At 35.6% G+C, this 14,519-nt stretch overlaps 1 protein-coding gene across 2 annotated transcripts in view; it reads right to left on the bottom strand.

The window, feature by feature from the left end:
• Positions 1-9,627, bottom strand: part of LOC129417173 (mitochondrial amidoxime-reducing component 1) — a 30,874-nt gene extending 21,247 nt beyond the window's left edge. The window contains exons 1-7 of one of the 2 annotated variants that reach the window (XM_055171672.2): positions 9,299-9,627; positions 8,924-9,094; positions 8,293-8,458; positions 7,876-8,016; positions 7,299-7,360; positions 7,119-7,190; positions 6,806-6,957 (exon numbers count right to left, since the gene is read on the bottom strand). In XM_055171672.2, the coding sequence (XP_055027647.1) occupies positions 6,843-6,957; positions 7,119-7,190; positions 7,299-7,360; positions 7,876-8,016; positions 8,293-8,458; positions 8,924-9,094; positions 9,299-9,549 (978 nt within the window). In that variant the 5' untranslated portion in view covers positions 9,550-9,627 and the 3' untranslated portion in view covers positions 6,806-6,842. Of the gene's footprint in view, positions 1-6,797; positions 6,958-7,118; positions 7,191-7,298; positions 7,361-7,875; positions 8,017-8,292; positions 8,459-8,923; positions 9,095-9,298 lie in introns of those variants that run through there. The other variant, XM_055171671.2, reaches the window with a different exon arrangement.
• Between the last annotated feature and the right edge of the window lie 4,892 nt (positions 9,628-14,519).

The raw sequence follows: 14,519 nt of genomic DNA, 5'->3' as shown, positions 1-14,519 counted from the left end.
ATATTTTTTTTTTTATATATTTTTTTCTTTATTTATATACTGACCTATTTAGTATGATTTTGCGGGTAACTAGCAATTTTTTTTGTTTTAAAGCAAAGATGGCAGTAAGAAAATGAACTGCAATAAATGAATTTTTAAATGAATCAAAGATAAATTTATCCAGTTCTGTTACAGTCATTATTGGAATGCTTAATGCTTATTTCAATCATTATTATTAATTATGATGATGTATTTTTTTATATTTTAATAATGGTACACACAAGTAGCAAATATAAAGAAGAATCACCTAAAAGAAACCCCCAAAAACATAAAAATGTCTGTGGTTACAAAATCATATAAACATGAAAAGAATGAGAAATAGGCTAAACTATTTTTACATTACTTCCATTATTTGACCTTTTTATTTCCTGGAAAACCCTGGACTTTTTATTATTATTAAAACAAACAGTTAAAGGGATATTTCACCCAAGATAAAAATTATTTCTTCATTTACTTACCGTCATGTTATTTTAAACCTGCTTGAAGAAGGAATTTTTATAAATGATGGTAATTCACACAGTTGACTGCACCCTTATATCGTAAAAAAAATATGGTACACCAAAGTATATCCCTTTTGTGCTCAACAGAATAAAGAAACTCATACAAGTTTAGAACAACATGAGGGTGAGTAAATGATGACAGAATTTTCGTTTTTTGGGGAACTATCCCTATAAATATACCTTAGACAGCTATAGGTGCTAGTTGAAGACTCATTGGTCTGTCAACACAGACAGCCTCTAACTGCAATGCACATGAAGGAATGCTGAAGGGAAAATGTTTTGCTTCCTTAAATAAGGATGTATAACCTTAAAAATAAACACTCTAAAAACGTATGTGTTCATTTTTTTTGTGCGTAATGCTATTTAACACAGTGTCATTTTGTGTTAATTTTGTGTTTTAAAAAATAAAAGTGACAACACAGGTTGTGTTCAAAGTAACACAAAATGTGTTGTTTCAATAAAAACGGAGAGATGTGTCTAGTTTGGGACAATGCATAATTGTGTTGTTTCTTATTACATCCATTTTTAAAGTGCATTCAAGTTATTGAAATGGCTCCACCTACTGGATGTTTTCAAAGAGCTTGCACAGTTTTGCATTTAGTGTGTTGGCATCATAAACAAATGAGTAAAGTATAATCTACCTAATCATAATAACACCCCAAAGTGATTCCAATGGCTGAGATCTTTTAAATTGGTACAGTACACTTTTCAATGCCTGATTATAATGTTTTTTTTAATAACTTCATGATGTTTGTCATCTCAACTATGAAAATATTTTCAAAATAATGAAAATAGTGTCAAATTTTATTACAACAATAGCACCGTAATTTTAAGTGATTCGATTATCTGAAACTACAGTCACCAGTTTTATTTTAAGTTGAAAGGATTATGTAAAAATGTAAAAAAAAAAATGCTTTGTTTTAGAGGTCAATTCATTTGGAGTTGGTTCTCACTGTCTTTCAAACTTGTTGTGTAATGTAAAAATATGTTTCTGTTAACACTCAAGTTGATTTTACTTATCTAAGATGGCATGCTTATAGTAGGTGTTTACCATATTTCTAATCTAGGGGTTTTAGATGTACTAATAGTATAAAAGATAAAACAAAGGACCCAACTGTTTATGTCACCGAAGTCCTTTCAACAGAAACTGTATTGAAATCCAGATGTTGTAACATGAAATTACACAGATGCCAATATGCAATACGGAGTATAAACATACAAAAATGGTTACAATGTCTTAGTAGCATAATTTTACGACTACACTGGAAATTTGTGGAATGCCCAAAACACTTAAAGCGTAACTAAACCCCTGGTCAGAGCCTGACTCCACCCACTGGCAATATTTGAAAAATGCAAGAAAAGTGGGCAGATCCCAACAGAGATAGAGGGGACGAACTAAGCTCGTAACAAGTGTGTGGTGAGATCCTAACAAGGGCGTGGTAAGCTTAAACCTGCTTACGTCATGAGTCATTTTTTGGACCCAACATCCAATAGGAAAATTCAACTGCAGTAGCCACCGTTCAACCTGAAGAGGGCAGCACTAAGACGTTTTTACACCATATATTGCAGCATTGAAACACTTTATATCCAAATGTCAAAAAACTTACTAAAATCAATGAACAGCACTAATTAACCATCATTCTTACAGATCAGTAACTAAAAAAAGTTGGATAAGGGTTTAGTTACTCTTTAAAGGGATAGTTCACCCAAAAATTATCTCATAATTTACTCCCCCTCATGTTGTTCTAAACCTATATGTATGAATTTGTTTTATTTTGATGAACACAAAAGAAGATATTTTGATAAATATTGGTAAGCACACAGCTGATTGTCACCATCGACTCCCATAGTAGGGAAAAATATTTTGGAAGCATTGTAATAAATGAAGAAGGTATTTTGATAAATGATGGTAAGCACACAGTTCATAGCACCGATTGAATTCCATCATTTTTATTTTCTACTATGGAAGTCAATGGTTACAATCAGGTGTGTGCTTACCATCATTTATCAAAATATTTATTTGTGTTCAAGTAAGAAAAATTTATATTTTTGGGTGAACTATGCCTTGAATATTAATACTGAAAGATACTGATTTGATTTAGGCTCATAAATTTGAGATTCTCGCTTCATAAATGTGAAATGTTATGTATTAAAGGGGACATTCCAGAAGACGTTTTTAAGATATTAAATAAATCTTTGATGTCCCTTGAGTACATATGTGAAGTTTTAGCTCAAAATACCATATAGGTAATTTATTGTGGCATGTTAAAATAGGCACTTTATGGGGCTGAGCAAAAATGCACCGTTTTTGTGTTTATCCCTTTAAATCCAAACGGGCTGCTCAGGTGGGCGGAGTCTCAAGCGCTGGCGCTGTAGACAGAGCATCGAGGGAGATTCTCTCACGAAAGAAGTTAGTGAGCAATGTTAAGCATTATATATTTGAACATGTTTAAAAAGTCAATTATCTGTTTTGTGCATACTAAATACATGTTTATCAGCAGATGGGAAACATTGTAGAATAGAGGGGTTGCAAGTTTACAAACATTGCAGGATGCGCGCGCATCCAGGAGGCAGAAAGCCCGATTGGTGAGCTGATCCGCTACTGCAACCAGAGCCGGATTAAATAAATGGACTACACTAGGCAGGCTGCATTTTTTGGGCCCCCCCATCGAGGTTATTTATGAATTGAAATCTGAAACTTACCAAAGTTACTTATAAAAGTGAATTCACATTTTACATAGCCTAGTCTTTGCTTACAAATTGGTTGTTTGTATACCAAATTAAGTCATGTGTTGTATATTAACCAGTCTATCAGACAATTTTTTGCTAAATTTATTATTTATACGTCATTACACGGCTCTATTAAATGCTATTAAATTATCCTCACCTTATCCATTGGGAGTGTCATTGTTAAGGCAGTAGTATCAGTAAATAACCAATAGGTGTCAGTAATCCGCGGGAGAGCTTCGCTGCATATTTCTCTTCAAGATTGAGAATCGCAACGAAATCCTCGTCGAGCAACACGTCCACTGAGGTAAATGTCCTCAAAACACTGGTTATTTATGTTTCAGTTATATGAATTATATAATAACAGTTTTTATATTATGTATAACAGTTTTATCTCGAAGTAATGGTAGTGCTAAAGTCTAATGTATCGTTTCTGAGGCTGCTAGATTTTTCTTTACGCTATTCACGTTTGTGAAGTGAATTTTAAGCACATATTGCTTGCATTTGACTTAGTTAGCCACTATCCATTGGTTTTGTTATCATGTTTGGTATCTAACGTGATTTTTGTGGGGCTTAAAGAAAAAAAATCTTGACCCCGCTAGTTCTGCCATTGCAGTCATGAATTATTATGCAAGGAACTGTTTTTTTTTTGCCTCGTTATTATACGCAAACATGCCTTATATAACGTAGGGAAATGATCGTTTGTCCTTTATTTATTTATTTTTTGCAGCAACCATGTCTGTGTCCTTAAAGGAACTCTGTCAGGTACAGATTAGAACTATGAACTTGAAAATCAACCATTCTGATGGCTGGCGTCCCCATCCGAGTCACCACCTCAGACAACAACAGTCATAAACTCACAAACACAAATACACTCAGTAATGCGCTTAATAAAGAAAGACTTAACTATGATTTTATCTGTGTTAACCTATGATATCAGTTATTGATGTATTTTAAATATTTACGTATTACTAGGCGTATCATACATGCATTGAAGTTTTAAAATGTATCTTATATAATACTGTAATTAAATTGAATGTTTTGGATACCACCATTAAATTATTTTGTGCATGTAAAACACAAGTAGCAATGTTTTTATTGAATTCAATTTTGATTTAAATTGAATGTTTTGCATACCACCATTAAATTATTTTGTGAATGTTAAACACAAGTAAATGTTTTATTTATTGGAGATAAAATGGCTGTTTAATAAATATAATACTTCTGTTTGTTAGGCACTAACAAGTGAAAATAGTTAGGTTTAAGTACATTTATTAAAACTCGATAGCTGTAATGCTTCTGTGCAGAAGGAAGCCCGTGAGCCACGAAGGTAAGTTTGCGAGCAGATTCATTTCCACTTATTAGACAGCAGTCCGCTCATCGTGTTTTGTATTGCATCACTTAAAGATCGTAAACCTTTAAAATCGAGTTTAGTAAGATGTATACTACAGTCAGCTTTGGTTAACTATTGAAGCATCGTCTTTAAGGCTCAATGTGACCGCAGTATTTGTTGAACACTGCTGGCAGCGGCGACGTCTGTGTCCGTACCATTTTATCAATGAGAGCATAAGTTCGTATCTCTCTGCTCCCGACAAAGCTCGTCTTTAATTGAAATAATGTTTAATAACTTAAAAAATACGGCGTTTTTTTAATTTCCTGAAAAATAATGGTTTTGGAGATACGGGGATCCCGCCCGACAGCGGCGAAATTGTAGATGGGACATTTGTAAAAAAAAAAAATTCCCCCTCTGTCTGGGCCCCATCCCGCCAATCGGGCCCTAGGCACGTGCCTAGTTTGCCTTTGGGTTAATCCGGCTCTGACTGCAACAACCTTAATTATTGAAGCGTTCTTTATTGTTTGTATATAAATAAGACTTGATTTTAGTTGGATCTGTTTTTCTGTCTTTATTTTTGCAGTGTTACTGTGATACATGTATGAATTATAATGTTATAATTAAAATGCTAGTAACGTAATAGTCGCATCTACTGGTATGTTAACATCAGGCACCCAGCACTGACTCTGTTCGTACTATTTTCCACGCAACAATTCCTTGGCATTTTGACTTACAGACACCGCTACTAGCATACAACACAATGCACGTCTCTTCTTTCTGCCTCTCGGTTGCGCGCGCAACCAGTTAGTGACGTCGCCGTGCAACCCGTCTATAAAAATAAAGACTTTTAGCTCTCATGCTGGTTTTAAACAGGCACAATGATTTTCAGCATGTTACAATAAATTACACTTCCACAAACACTCAGAAGTTTACTTTTTGACCAAACCACACGAGCACATTTAAATGATCTGTAATAAAACAACACGTTTAATGCTTAAACTTTAGAGAAACAGATCAAATTACATGTTTAAGTTTATTGTGTACACATATTGAACACATTCGCGTTTCTGTCAGTCTCTCATCTATTTTGTAACTCCTCATTCATTTGAAACTTCAGAGAAACATTAAACAACATATTTACTTATTGTGTATGATAGTGAATATGCGTTGTTCACTCACTCTGTTTTGTGCAGTGCATTAATCCTCGTGTTCATTCATATAAACTTCAGAGAAACATATTAAACAACATAACTTGCTTGAAAGCGAACCGTCGCGTTGCTCTCTCTCTCGTTCGTTCGCTCACTCGCTCTCTCTCTCTCTCTCTTGCACTAAGGTAACGTTAATCCTTTAGAACGTTAATTCAATATTTAGAAAGATTATTAAAACTACAAGTTATAAGATTGTAGGCTCCTGTTTGTGTTTGATGGAATACAAACGCGTCGTGCTGTCAGTCATTCTTTCTCTCTGTCTATCGCACTCGTGAGGCCGTTCATGGTTGGATAGCGCAGTTGAAGGGGCGGTATCATTATAATAAGATCCCTTAGCTACGTCATGCGGGGAGCGAAATCCGCATGACCTATTTATTCACATGCTTGCAGAGAGAGCCTTACCAAAACAAAGTAACAGGGTTGCTATTTTTCATGTTTTCTGGGTTGGTAGAAGCACTGGGGACCCGATTATAGCACTTAAACATGGAAAAAGTCTGATTTTCATGGTATGTCCCCTTTAACTATTAGGTATTATCTGTATAAAGTGAATTAATCACCATGGAATGTGGAATCTCCCTAGGATATTCGATCTATTAAACTCCAATAATCTATGGCTAAATGTATCATTTTTAGGGATGCACTGATATGGAAATTTTGGCCGATACCGATAACTCTTTATATTCTTAAGCCCGCAACACGTGTCATCTTCGTGCTATGTAACAGAAAGCACCAATCAAAACTTCACATGGCCAGCAATGAGCAAGTGAAGTGGTTCAACAAACCAAAATTATCCATCATTTATCGGCTTTCATTTATCGGCCTAATTTTGCTATCAGACCGATAACTGATAATATTAAAATAAGCAGTCATCGGCCGAAAACGATATGTCGGACGATATATCGTGCATCCCTAATCATTTTTCTTTATAATTAATAAAAATCATGGCAGTAATGAAGTCTGCATGTAAATTATGATGTGTTTGCACATAAATTATTCACCATCTTTTATTATGTAGTTCTGCATTCAATCCTGGTTTCAATAGGTAATCTTATAAACCGGCTGACCAACATGAAGAACACCCGTTTTCTTGACTGTGTAATACTGTCCCAGTATTGGTGAAGTTTTCTGTTTAGGATCAGTCAGTCGATAGCTAAAAGGAAAAATCAAGCAGATGATAATGTGAATGGGGGACACATTTTATGAGATGTCAACAATCACAGACACGAAATCTCAACATTTTTGCTGTATAATGATTTTCTCTTTAAGATCTTTGTACCCAAAAAGACACGTAACTGATTAACCAACACTTACGTTTTCAGCGTGTTTAGTGGCTCTTTACGAGTGATGACTCCGGTCTCTGGGTCAACAGTGGTTAAAATGCATCTGGTGTTAAAGAAATAGATAGATAAATATTCAATATTACTGGAGAGTTTTGCTTTAGTAATGACACTGGAGAACAGAGTATAGTCTACATGTAACCATGTACATTACCTTCCACAGCCAATGACTCTCTTCATCTCTACCTGGCCGATCTGAATATGATCCCATGTGTCCTGGTCAACAAAAGACACAGCTTAAAAATATAACCAAGATGATTTCAAATGTAGAAAATGTAAAAAATATTGGTCATTGTCATTTCATGTTAGGTAATAAAACAACCTGTACACACAATCTGGTAACTTTATTAGGTATACCTGTTAAATTTTAACCCAAATATCTAGTCACCTAGTTACAGGGCAGCAATTCAATGCACTTAGGAAATGAAGACACTGCAAAGGGAATTTGGCATAGTAATGAATGTTGGTTGATTAAGTAATTAACAGCATGATGCTATCATGTCACTATGGAACAAAATCTCTGCAGCATCTCCAGCACTTTGTTAAATCGGTGGCGCAAAATATTAAAGTAGCACTAAAACCAAACATAAATTTGAATGAGTATTATATATTACTAGTACTAGTAATGTGTGTGTGTGTGTGTGTGTGTGTGTGTGTGTGTGTGTGTGTGTGTGTGTGTGTGTGTGTGTGTGTGTGTGTGTGTGTGTGTCAACTTTTTAATACTCTAATACCTCAGTAAACGCCTCACAGTCACTGACCACAATGCTGGGACGAAATTGAGCAACAGTAACATCACGATCCAACCTGCTATTTAGGTCCCTAACTGAAGCCTCGGACATCAGCATGATAGGAGCAGCATCGGGATAAGCCACCTGAAGAGTCATGATATGTCCTATTATGCCAATGACTAAAAGTAAACAATTTAAATGATCTCTTCTTGACTATTTAGTGGTTTTGTGCATTATTAGACATGAGACAAATTGGCTACACCACCGCAAAAAAAAGTTGTGTGGGTAGCAAGATTTTGCTAATGATTTACAATGATACAGTTTTAAATGACTCACTAGCTCCATCTGCTGAGATGTCAGCATTGTTAAATAGAAAATGTGTTTTAAATATTAAAAATTATTTCCTTTTTTTTAGATTACCTTTTCATCCTTGGGAAAAAGAGGCTCTTTCTCTGAAGGCCTCTGAGCTTTTAGATGGGGTTCAAAATGAACCAGTCGAAAAGTCTTGTCTGATGCCAAGTATCGGGTTAGCCATTCAGACACTTCATCCCCGCAGTCTCTCCCCTGGACGTCCACACTAAACACTCTATACATAAGCAAAATTGTTTATTTAAGTTGTTAATATTCAGTAGTCTTCCAACTTTATAGTATATAGACACAAAAATGGTATAACTGGCACTGTATTACATGCTTGTCAAACCCAGAGAAACAGCATTTTACAAAAAGCACACTTTTTAGGCTTCAAATAAACATTTAAAAGATATTTTGTAAGGTTTTAAATAAAACATACAGCTACACCTCTCAAAACTAAAAAAGCATGTTCTGGTGGTCAAATTTAGTGGTCCATGTGATTATAAACTTGTGTGCGCCTGCAGAGTTCTACAGACATGAACTAAAATACATTGAACTCAGCTGAAAAACTCAGTTCATATGCAGATTAATTTAATAACTTTAAGTTTATTACTATTATTTAAAATGGAATACTTTCATGCCTTTTAAGTTTAATTCAAGTGTGCAAATACATTTCGGGCTACTGCAAGAACTAATGTACCTGCAGTCCAAAACCTTATTATTTGGCTGCTGAAGGGGAACTTTCAACTCCTCCATCTGAGGTCCATTGAGACACAGTTGCCCACCTTTACAGGTCAAAGATACCAGCACCACTCGAGGCTGTTGTCTGGCTGACACCATGTGTCCTTCCTCCGTTATGATCAGCCAGTGGCTACAAAATAATAATACAACGTGTACAGTAGAGTGTTTGTCAGATGGCAATCCTCGTGCTACACCAAAACAATAATTTGCTTAAACAGTACTTACAGTGCACATGATTTACAGTAAGAGCTTTGTAACATTAAATAAAACAATAAAGTACACAGAAGTAAATACGCGGTCAATTGCAGTTTCTCGTAACGTTACGAAACCTCACCGATCCTGCAGTTCGCCATATTTCAGTCCCATTCGCAGACATTCAGCTGTGTCCACCGACACAGCTTTACCAGATTTCATCGGATGAACCAACAGCTGAGAAATAACTCCAACTTTTATTAACTTCTTCTCTTTACGCGTGTATCGATACCCAATCGCGAGTCCAAGCAATGCCACAGATGTGCCTGCGGCAAAAAGCGCGATTTTCCTGTTCTGGTCCAATAATTTCGCACACGCTTCTTTGAAGTTCATGTTTATTCTGTGAGATAAAACCTGTTTAAATGATATGATATGGTCGTTGTCTTGAAAACGTGCACAGTATTTGGACCATGTGTTGCAACCAATGAAAAGACGCGTTGTTGCCTGGTAATTTTAAAGGGACATGTCCTTATGAAACGATTAACGTTTTTGTTCATATTGTAAACGGCTCGTTTTGTTTTAAATACATTGCATCATTTTAACTTATACATCTGTCAAATACCCACACTGAGGTCGTAATTTGGTTCATGCATAAATTTTATTTTCCTTCTACATATGCATTTTAATACACCAGAAGACCAAAGAATCAAATAACTATAGATAGATAGTATGCAGTATTGAGCCAAAGACAAATATATTTATATTCAGCATACACAATTTACCAACTGGAACAGCACATTTTGATTCTAATTCTTCTATCATAATGTGATCATATTGAGATAATTGTCTGACAAGTGTTGAGTTATGATGCATTATGAAAAGCAGAAATGTGTAATAGGCTATCAGTTTGATCCATTGCTTCTTCAGTTCACACGTGTCAGGACAAAAGGTTGGAAAAGCATGTACAGTTGTGTTCAAAATTATTCAACCCCAACTGAAATTGATTGTTTTGGCCGGTTTGACATTGATTTTGATCATTCAGTCATCCTGCTTACAATTACATCAAAGAGGCATGTGTAGGTCAGACAAATATAGCATAACATTTATAATGAAATAACCACAAATGTCTTTTCTGTGCTCACATCATTATCAGTTTTATTCAACCCCCAAGTGACATTCAATCTTAGTACTTAGTACAACATCCTTTTACAGTTAAAACAGCTTTTAAACGTGAAGCATAGCTTGACACAAGTGTCTTGCAGCGATCTACGGGTATCGCCCATTCATCATGGGCAAAAGCCTCCAGTTCAGTCACATTCTTAGGCTTGCGCACTGCAACTGCTTTCTTTAAGTCCCACCAGAGGTTCTCTATCGGACTTAAGTCTGGTGACTGCGATGGCCACTTCAAAATTTCCAGCCTTTTTTCTGCAACCATGCTCTAGTGGATTTGGAGGTATGCTTGGGATCATTGTCCTGTTGAAAGGTCCAACGTCTCCCAAGCCTCAGGTTTGTGACGGACTGCAACACATTGTCATCCAATATCTCCTGGTACTGAAGAGAATTCATGGTACCTTGCACACGCTGAAGTTTCCCTGTACCTGCAGAAGCAAAACAGCCCCAAAGCATGATTGACCCCCCACCATGCTTCACAGTAGGCAAGGTGTTCTTTTCTTCATAGGCCTTGTTTTTCCTCCTCCAAACATAGCGTTGATCCATGGGCCCAAACAGTTCTAATTTTGTTTCATCAGTCCACAGAACACTATCCCAAAACTTCTGTGGTTTGTCCACATGACTTTTGGCATACTGCAGTCGACTCTTCTTATTCTTTGGAGACAGCAAGGGGGTGCGCCTGGGAGTTCTGGCATGGAGGCCTTCAGTACACAGGGTGCGCCGTATTGTCTGAGCAGAAACTTCAGTACCCACATCTGACAAATCTTTTCTCAGTTCCTCAGCAGTCACACGGGGACTTTTTTCCACTCTACGCTTCAGATAGCGCACAGCAGTCGCAGTTAGCATCTTTTTTCTGCCACGACCAGGAAGCGTTTCAACAGTGCCCTTTGCCTTGAATTTGCGAATGATGCTTCCTATGGTGTCTCTTGGTATGTTTAACATCTTTGCAATCTTCTTATAGCCATTGCCCTTCCTGTGAAGATTAATCACCTCTTCTCTTGTCTTCCTGGACCATTCTTTTGACTTCACCATGTTTGTAACCACACCAGTAAATGTTTAGAAGGAGTTGAGTATCACAGTCATTTTAAAGCTGCCTAATTGGTGCTTATTAGGCTTTATTGCTGTTCCCTGACATCCACAGGTGTTTTCAATACCTGATTGAAAACACTTCAATGAACCTCTGTTCTTCAGAGTGGTAGTTCTTTAAGGGGTTGAATAATTGTGTCAATGAAGAATTCACAAAAGAAACATTTACTACTATATTACAAAACCAATTGATGTCATTTTAGTTGCATATGGTTCTGAAGCTATTTTGGGGATTTTCGCCTGGATTTGGCCTACCCAATTTCAAAAGCTTCCCATACCCACATGCAGAGGTTTACATACAAATGTTTGGTATCATTTTACAGGAAACCCTTTAAAATAACATAAAACACTGTTAAAAGTGCTAAACATGGTTGTATGTGTTGTCAGTCCTCTAATAAACACAAAAATAAATAGGCGCTTTTTGATGGTTTTTTTCTAAAGTTTTTATTTGAAAGTGTATAACTCTGGCCCTGAGTGTCTCAGCTCCCTGCAGACAGTTTTGTTTGATTCCAGCCATTGCCAGCTTAAAGAGGAAAAAGGAATTTTTTCTCTATCATAATGTATACAAAAGTTATTTTACTCCAACTGATGGGAGGAATAATACCCTTTTGTATTTAATTTCCACCTAAAAATATTTGAAGTGCTCCCATAACCACATACAGTGGAATAAATGCAATTTCTTTATATCATTTTAAAGAAAACCCTTTGAAGTTACATAAAAAGCTGCTGTTTGTGACAAATAGTGTTATTTATGTTGTTTTTCATACGATGAAACACCAAATTTTCTTTTTTATGTTGTAAATACTGCATTTGATAGTGTATAACTCTGGTTCTGTGTGCTCTAGCAGACTGCAGACAGTTCTGGTTGTTACCAGCAGCAGACAGTAAACACCCAAAAAAAGAATGAACTCTTTAGCATGTCGCATTCAAAAGTTATTCTTATTTTACTGAAGTGTGCGAAAATACATTTTTCATATAAATATTAATTTTTTGTTTTGCACATATAATAAATAGCAAGGGATTATTCATACACACAACCAAAGAAAATGCTGTGAATGGACTCATTCTTTAGAGTAGGACCTAAGAGAAAAGATGGTGTATCATTTGTGGCTATCTGTGCTATCTGAGGCAGTCCACACTCAATTTTCACATACGTTTACAAAAGACCATTTTTTACCTTATTATTCATTCGACAATTGTTGGATATGTGTTGATATGTGTTGTGTGTTTGCTATAATAGAGCAAAAATAACGCTGTAGCCTTATTCCTGAGAATGAGAGCTTTCATTTGATATAAGACTTGCCCATGTTTGTCATATTTGAAAAATATGAAATATGTGAATATTAAATTATATACAAAATTATGGGGGGGGGGGTGATAGTGTAAATTAAGTGTAAATAACTTTCTTACAGTAAAAGATTTCTCAAAGTGATGCATATCTGCAGAAAGTAGAGACTCTAAGCTTTCAAACAGTATCTCATATGTGTTACTGGGGTCCATGACGGACCATTAAAGATTAAAAGAATACTTTATATTGAGTCAAAATACGAAATTTTGTACCCGGGACTGGGTCCTTAGGGTTTAAGAGGTTAAGAAGTCATTGTAGGATTTCATTCTGAATACAATTACAAATGTACACTAAATTCCCTAAAACCCTTAACAGCATTGGGGGGTTGAATAATTTTGAACACAACTGTATGTGTTGAAACATAATCAAATGTTAATAAAATGTAACAGTGTGTTTCAGCTGATGCTACTTAAAAATGTCCAAGGTTGGCCGGTCGGTAGGCTTATATGTGAAAAAAATATCATATCATATATTGTAGTATTTTTCCTATACAACTCAGAAAGTTAAGATGTCTTTGTAATATGACTCAAAAGTTCAAGAAAATGTTGATTCTTCTTATATGATCCCCTATGCTCCCAATATTTCCCACCTTTCCAATACACATACCCCGGCCAGTTTCTCCGGTATGAGTTACCTCCTTCTTCTTCTTTTGGTTCTTTAATTGATAACCTTCTGTATTTTGTGTATTGATTGACACAAATCATTCGTTTTTCATTCTTATGTCATCATTTTGGGTAGATTTCGTTTGTTGTAGTTATAATTTGAAATGATATAAAAGGAGTAACAAAAAATAGCAACACTTTATGTTTTACTACCAGATTATATGTAATTTAACATATAATTATGTAATATAATTTTACCTATATCGGAAATGAAAGTGTCCTTTTTTGACATCACATAATTTTGGTGCACTTGAGATGCATGATGGGATATACTCAGACTGGATCACACTCAAGTGGTTCCCCGCAAGTGTGGGTATTTAGACAAACCCAATACCTAACATCCTTAAATGTGTCACTCGAAAATAGAGACATAGAGTAAAATGCCAAACACTATTTCTGTTGTCTTTAAAGAGCACCTATTGTCCGATTCACGTTTTTACAGTTCACAATATGCAAAAGGTACAAACCCCAAAGTAAGCTGACGCGAGTTATTGACTCCAACATAAATCTCTTTTCTTGGACTACAACAAACACACGGATTGTAGGCAACAGTTTACTTCCTGGCATTGGTGATGTAGACAAGACCGACATTATCATAATTCCTCCCGCTTGGACTCACAGCATGTTATTTAACTCCTGTTAGCATTACATTGTGAGCAAATCTTTCAAACATGGTAAGAAGCGTCACATTTCTAGCTGACGTCATGGTATTCAGGCCAATCACAATGTACAGATTAGCTGACCAATCAGGGACACAGCGCTTTTTAAATCCCTGCATTTCAGGAAGAGAGTGAAATCTGAAGCTACAAAAATATACGGTATGTGGAAAATAATGTTTTTTTAACCATAAACCATGCAAACACATTGTATTATACCAAATACACAAAATAACGTTGTTTTTTAGCAATGAAATAGGTGCTCTATAAAGAATGTTTATGTTTATTTGTTGTATTTGACCCTCATATAGTTTAAAGAGATTAAAGCATAAAAATGTTCTGAAAATCAAATTTTATCTTATTTATATGGTTATTTGTATTAATGAACTCAATTTATATTTTCATTTAAATCTTACATTTTTAGTGTATGCTTGTTCTCAT

The sequence above is a fragment of the Misgurnus anguillicaudatus genome, unplaced genomic scaffold (genome assembly GCF_027580225.2).
Source record: "Misgurnus anguillicaudatus unplaced genomic scaffold, ASM2758022v2 HiC_scaffold_28, whole genome shotgun sequence".
Taxonomy (NCBI): Eukaryota; Metazoa; Chordata; class Actinopteri; order Cypriniformes; family Cobitidae; genus Misgurnus; species Misgurnus anguillicaudatus.
Note: the sequence above shows the minus strand (reverse complement) of the source record. Positions and strands in the feature narration are given on the sequence as shown.